This window comes from Nematolebias whitei, chromosome 14 (genome assembly GCF_014905685.2).
Source record: "Nematolebias whitei isolate Nwh7 chromosome 14, NemWhi1, whole genome shotgun sequence".
Classification (NCBI taxonomy): Eukaryota; Metazoa; Chordata; class Actinopteri; order Cyprinodontiformes; family Rivulidae; genus Nematolebias; species Nematolebias whitei.
The window spans coordinates 17,002,537-17,008,634 of NC_056511.1; the positions used below are offsets into that span (position 1 = coordinate 17,002,537).

The 6,098-nt window shown below is 40.3% G+C and overlaps 1 protein-coding gene and 2 non-coding genes across 3 annotated transcripts in view; all 3 read left to right on the forward strand.

Annotated features, from left to right (window-relative positions):
• cct6a (chaperonin containing TCP1, subunit 6A (zeta 1)) overlaps positions 1–5,132 on the forward strand; it is a 6,326-nt gene extending 1,194 nt beyond the window's left edge. The window contains exons 3-13 of the mRNA XM_037687923.1: positions 385–519; positions 679–852; positions 1,101–1,204; positions 1,281–1,551; positions 1,885–1,967; positions 3,316–3,412; positions 3,509–3,656; positions 4,082–4,215; positions 4,346–4,448; positions 4,592–4,664; positions 4,752–5,132. Coding sequence (XP_037543851.1) covers positions 385–519; positions 679–852; positions 1,101–1,204; positions 1,281–1,551; positions 1,885–1,967; positions 3,316–3,412; positions 3,509–3,656; positions 4,082–4,215; positions 4,346–4,448; positions 4,592–4,664; positions 4,752–4,824 — 1,395 coding nt within the window. The 3' untranslated portion in view covers positions 4,825–5,132. The remainder of the gene's footprint in view (positions 1–384; positions 520–678; positions 853–1,100; positions 1,205–1,280; positions 1,552–1,884; positions 1,968–3,315; positions 3,413–3,508; positions 3,657–4,081; positions 4,216–4,345; positions 4,449–4,591; positions 4,665–4,751) is intronic.
• On the forward strand, positions 1,670–1,806 carry LOC119420915. The gene has a single exon (XR_005187327.1). It is a non-coding gene; the product is annotated as a small nucleolar RNA SNORA22 (small nucleolar RNA).
• On the forward strand, positions 3,868–4,001 carry LOC119420914. The gene has a single exon (XR_005187326.1). It is a non-coding gene; the product is annotated as a small nucleolar RNA SNORA22 (small nucleolar RNA).
• Positions 5,133–6,098: the final 966 nt, after the last annotated feature.

Here is a 6,098-nt window from a genome sequence, read left to right on the forward strand (position 1 = left end):
TGTGTGTGTGTGTGTTGTGTGTGTGTGTGTGTGTGTGTGTGTGTGTGTGTGTGTGTGTGTGTTGAACTTGTTTTTAAACATTTGGATGATTGTCATACTGCTGTAAATAATCTCTGTATCTGCATATCTGACTTCCAAAGTTACTTTTTATTTATTTGCCTTGCGTCTTAAAATACAAGTTTAATAGATCAAATATTTAGACTGCTGACCAAAATAATGTGTGTACCAGGTTACAAATCCAAATGGTATTTAACCCTGTAGAAATAAATTTAATTTAATTAGGTTTTGATTTACCACTTTATTGCTTTTTTTAATTTATTTCTTGTCAACATGTTTTTCACTTGGGCTGTTTGTTTGTGGTGCTGGTTTGTTTTTGTTTATTAGCAAATTCAACATCCGACGGCGTCACTGATTGCTAAAGTTGCAACGGCGCAGGATGACATCACGGGAGACGGAACGACCTCCAACGTCCTCATCATCGGCGAACTGTTGAAGCAAGCTGACCTCTATGTGTCAGAGGTAGGAATTCAGTCAGAAGTTCGATCAGCTGTTTGTGTAATCCTTCTACAGAAGTGGTGTGAATTTTGAATTAATTTATTCTGGCATGTCTCTTCAAATGCCTAAAAGGGTTTTCTGGATACATTTCCTTCCCTAATTTGTTTTGGTTTTGTGCTGCAGGGCCTTCATCCAAGAATTGTTGCTGAGGGCTTTGAGGTAGCAAAGGATAAAGCTTTGGCTGTTCTTGAGGAAGTGAAGGTGACTCAGGAAATGGACAGAGAGACACTCATCAACGTTGCTCGCACTTCCCTCAGGACCAAGGTCCACACAGAGCTGGCAGACCTGCTCACTGAGGTTAGTAAGCAGGTTTTTACTCTGGTTTGGCAAAGTTTTGGTGGTGCAAATGTAGAACCAGGGTTTTGTAGCTGCCATTGGTACGTTGCATTCAAAACATAACTCATTCTGAGTTGAACCTTGTGGGACCTACCTGAGTGAAAACAATCTGTCTTTTAGTGTGGTAGTTTGAATCTTTAAATCTGAGCTTAAACACTGGTGGGCTTTAGTTTCTGAATCTTAAATCATCCTGCTTTTCCTATCTACAGGCTGTAGTAGATGCTGTGCTTGCTATCTCTAAACCCAATGAGGCAATCGACCTGTACATGGTGGAAATCATGGAGATGAAGCACAAGACTGACAGCGACACACAGTGAGTTTTAAGAAGACATTAAATAAGTGTGATTTCAGTTTCTTACAGGAAGTCTAAAAACTTCTGCTTTTCTCAGGCTGATCAGAGGTTTGGTGATGGATCACGGTGCTCGACACCCAGACATGAAGAAGAGAGTGGAGAATGCCTACGTGCTGACATGCAACGTCTCACTGGAGTACGAGAAGACAGAGGTCAACTCTGGCTTCTTTTACAAGAGCGCAGAGGAGAGGGAGAAGCTTGTTGCTGCAGAGAGGAAGTTCATTGAGGATCGTGTGCAGAAGATCATCGCCCTGAAGAAGAAAGTCTGTCCCAGTGATGAAAAAGGTTTTGTCGTCATTAACCAGAAGGTATGATCGAAGCGAGCATAATACTGTGTTGGAACAGTTTCCATTTCACATTAATTTGTGCAGACTTTCAGATTACAGTGTGCTCAGTTGTGATATTACCATAATCAGTCACATTGAAGTGCACAGTGAACACCCAAGGATGCTGATGTGTCTCTCCTTGGTCTCCTCTATCTGTGCCACAGTAACTCTGATCTGTACCTCTGCATTAGGAGAGCCTGCTCCTCTCCTACATGTATTCAACAGATCAGAATAATTCTTGCGTCCATCAGCACACACAACATTGTACAAAACAACAATTGACTAAACTCAAACATGTTTATCTGTGTTGCTCAGGGCATTGACCCATTCTCCCTGGATGCTCTTGCTAAAGAAGGCATTGTTGCCCTACGCAGAGCAAAGAGGAGGAACATGGAGAGGTAAGAAGCTCATTTTTTAAATTATAACATATTATAACACTCATTTTTGATCCTGCTTATCCACTGGAGAAGTTTCAGATTTTTGGATGAGGTACTTTACAGAAACAAAGTTTCATTATTGTCAGTAATAACAGCAAATGCCATTGGGATAGGTAATATGGCTGGGCCACATCATATCATTCACGATAATACCGGTAAAAAGAACTTTCTCGAAAATAAATTATATCATGATATGCTAATTTCATGGTGTAAATACATCAGTGTTTCCCCTACTATTATACAATCAGGGTGCCCCGCCCTGTTAACAGAACCAAGCGCGCCGCCAACCGAACTGCCCCACCCTCCTGTTGGTACTGGCGTAACGCTAAGCTAAACATGCTCAATACTAGCTAGCTAAAAAGCTAAAGGCATCGCTCACGCTGCCTCTTCCCTTATGCTGAAACCCCCCACCCTCGCTCTAAAACTGTTGGTACAAGCAGTGCGCAGCTCAGCTGTGTCCCCTCCTTAGGTTATCTATCCTCAGGTTAGCTGTTTGGCAAAAACAAAAAACGTGTGCATCCAAGCCACTAGTGCAGCCTCTGAAAGGTTGTTCAGCACAGGAGGGAACTTTGTTCCATGTAATGGGTCTGAAGCTTCAGTGAATAGACTTTTGTTCTCCAAGAAGAATCTGAAACTTGATAAATGATAACCAGCTATGTTCTGATCAGCAATCCTTTCAGGCAGCGTTTTCATTTGTTTTCAACATTTGTCACAAGTTTTGGAAGTTCATTTAACGTCAACATATTTTTTGTTGTACGTTACATTTATGTTCGTCTGATCTTAAGCTTTCATTTTATTTAGTTATTTTGGGAAACTGCACCTGCACTTTAGTTTTTGTGGATTTTGTTCTATATTTTGTGCAGACTCTTTCAATCTAAATAACAGAAAGATCAGTTTTATTTTTTATTTTTATATTTTGGGACTGAATACTTTACTAAATAAATTAATTGCAGTAAAATTAACCCTTGTTTTTTTTTTTAGTTTTTATATACTGGTAATACTGCAAAGCAACATGTTAAGTTAATTTTGTCAAATAAATAACTATGATTTCTGTTTTTTTATTTATTTTTGTATCACAAAATTTATCGTTATTGTCAGAATGCTCTGAAATATCACAACATTATGTTTGAGCCATATCGCCCACCCCTAATAGGTAACACACAGTTTTTGCCAAACGAGACAAACTTGTGATGTTGATGCTACTTAATGTTCATAGAGGCTCTTGTTTAGGAGACCAGCATTCCTAAATGTTTTGCTGTCTGCATGTTAAATACAGTGTCATTTATTTGTTTGTTTGTTTTGTTTGCAGGCTTACCCTTGCTTGTGGTGGTATCGCCATGAATTCAGTTGATGACCTCACACCTGAGTGCCTGGGGCATGCTGGGTTGATATATGAACACACACTGGTGTGTATAGCAAAATGTGTAACAAACTGTCTTAAGAGCCCAGAGTCTGTCTATATTTAAGGTTGCTGAAGCAGAGTTGTTGAATGCTGTTTGCAGGGGGAAGAGAAGTACACATTCATTGAGAAGTGTGAGAACCCTCGCTCTGTTACCCTGCTGGTTAAGGGCCCCAACAAACACACCCTCACACAGATCAAAGATGCTGTAAGGGATGGTCTTCGGGCAGTGAAGAACGCTATCGAAGATGGTAAAGAACCTATATTCATACCTTGTTCTTGAGTAATTTTGTTTTCTGTTCAGTGACAAAACAGTTTAGAGGGTCCCTTAAACTAATGTAGTCACAGTTGTTACCGTATGATGAAAGTTTCATGAATAAGTTTAATATACTTTTACAAAAATTATTATTTCTCTCATCTTCATTTATTCACAATCATTTTAACAGAGTTAGGCATTTTTGTGTGCACAGCGAACACCCAGGGATGCTTCTATTGCTCTCCCTGGTCTCATGTCTGTGCTACATCGACTCTGGTCTTTACCTCTGCATTAGGAGAGTTTAATCTCTCCTACATGTATTCAGTTGATCAGGACAACAATTCTTTAAACTATCTTAGTTTGATCAGAGTGTGGATTATCCCACTTTTGTTCACTGAAAGTCTTGTTTTATCTGTTTAGGCAGCGTCGTACCTGGTGCAGGTGCATTTGAGGTCGCTGTGGCCGATGCGCTGGTTAAACACAAGCCGAATGTGAAAGGCAGAGCCCAGCTGGGAATTCAGGCATTTGCAGATGCTCTTCTAGTCATCCCCAAGGTGGTGCATTTTGATTTTCCTCACAGGCTTTAAGCTTTTGTTAACCTCACACTGAGATAGTAGTCCTTATGATGTGTCTGTCCCACGAAGTTAAACTTTTTGTTTTTTTTCTTGTTGTTTTTATCTGCAGGTCTTGGCCCAGAACTCTGGTTACGACCCACAGGAGACCCTGCTGAAGCTTCAGACAGAGTACACACAGTCTGGTCAGCTAGTTGGAGTCGATCTTAGTACAGGTACAAGTACTTTTGTTTTAAGTTAGAAATCAAAATGCAGTAAACCATTAAGCCTTGAACATACTCACCTCTGCACAGATGTCAAACAGTAAACTGGTGAAATCCTGAACTTGTTTGTACCAACATTTTTTTTTTTTTTTCAGGGGAACCAATGGTGGCGGGGGAAGCAGGTGTTTGGGATAATTACAGTGTGAAGAAACAGCTCCTTCATTCATGGTGAGATGCATTTCTAAATCATAACCAGTGGAATATATGCATAAATAAATACATGTTTTCAACCTTCTTCAATGTGTTTCTTTACAGCACGGTGATTGCCAGTAACATCTTGTTGGTAGATGAGATCATGCGAGCTGGAATGTCTTCTCTGAAAGGTTAAAGGTCAATTAGAGAGAGCGCAACTGTTATTGTACTCACAGGGACAGTTGTTCATCTGCCGGTTCAGTCAACGTGATCCTGCTTTCGGCACTCTAAAGCACCCGTCGATGGACAGCCTCCCAAGCAAACCCACGGCGCCCATCTCATCAGTCAGGAGTCATTGGTCTCCTGGTCATGTTTTATTTTTTCAGGAATTAGTCAATGCCTCCCTCTGAAATGATTGGTTTATTTATGAGATTTTGTTAAGTGCACTGACCGCTGCCACAGTTACGTTTCTACCCATTAAAGGCTTTCTTGGCGTCCAGAGAATTTGGATTTTTTTTTTTTATGTGTGGGGTGAATGGATTCACTCACTATAAAAGTGAATTTTGTTGCATTACATTTTATAAACCATCTGTAGATGGAGCTGTGGTACTTCAACAGTAATACATCTGTGGTGAAATGTAGCTAAAGTACATTCACAATTAAAAGTTGCATTTTTAGTTCCACTTGTGTTGAGATTGCATTTATAATAGTGAAAAACAAAAATGATTGATTAAAATTTTGTCTATTTTGTTGAGCAGCACATTTTTAGAGAGTGCCTCATAATTGTAGATCATAAACCTATTTTTTCCTAAATATTTCAGTGAAATACTAAATGTTCTATCAAAACATAGGTAAGGATGCCCCCTGGGTGTTACCCTAACCACTAGGGCAGGGCCATTCAACTGGGGGGTCAAATCAGACCCACCAATTGGGTCATTTTCAAATAAAACTAGGTTTTAAGCCATAAAACAAATAACTCTGATGTCTGGCCCCTGAGCTCTTGGCTTTCAGTAACTGACCTCCTGAGCAGTTTTGTTGAATAGCCCTGCCCTAGGGAGTTTCTCCGTGCATGTCCATCTGGGGGGGACATGCTGGAAAGAGTCCTGGGATGTCTTGGAATCCTCCCAGAAGAGGTCGCTGTGGAAAGATATGTCTGGGCCTTCCTGCTCAACCTGCACATAGATATCATATATGACTAGATACAGCATTGACCGCTATTGGCGCTGACGAGATTTAGGGCCGCCATCTTGAAACGGTCGACCGCTCCACTCAGTGTAACCTGTTTGACGGGAGCAATGAAGTCTTTGCGCGTTTATTAGTCAGAGCTGAATACTAAACTCATTCTCACGTTTTTTTCCTCTGTAAATCTTAGGAGTACAGCCATTAAAGCTGAACACATGGTTCAGTGTATTTAAATATTCTTGGTGGGGTTAACAATAACACTAATAAAATATTCTTATGACACGTTTG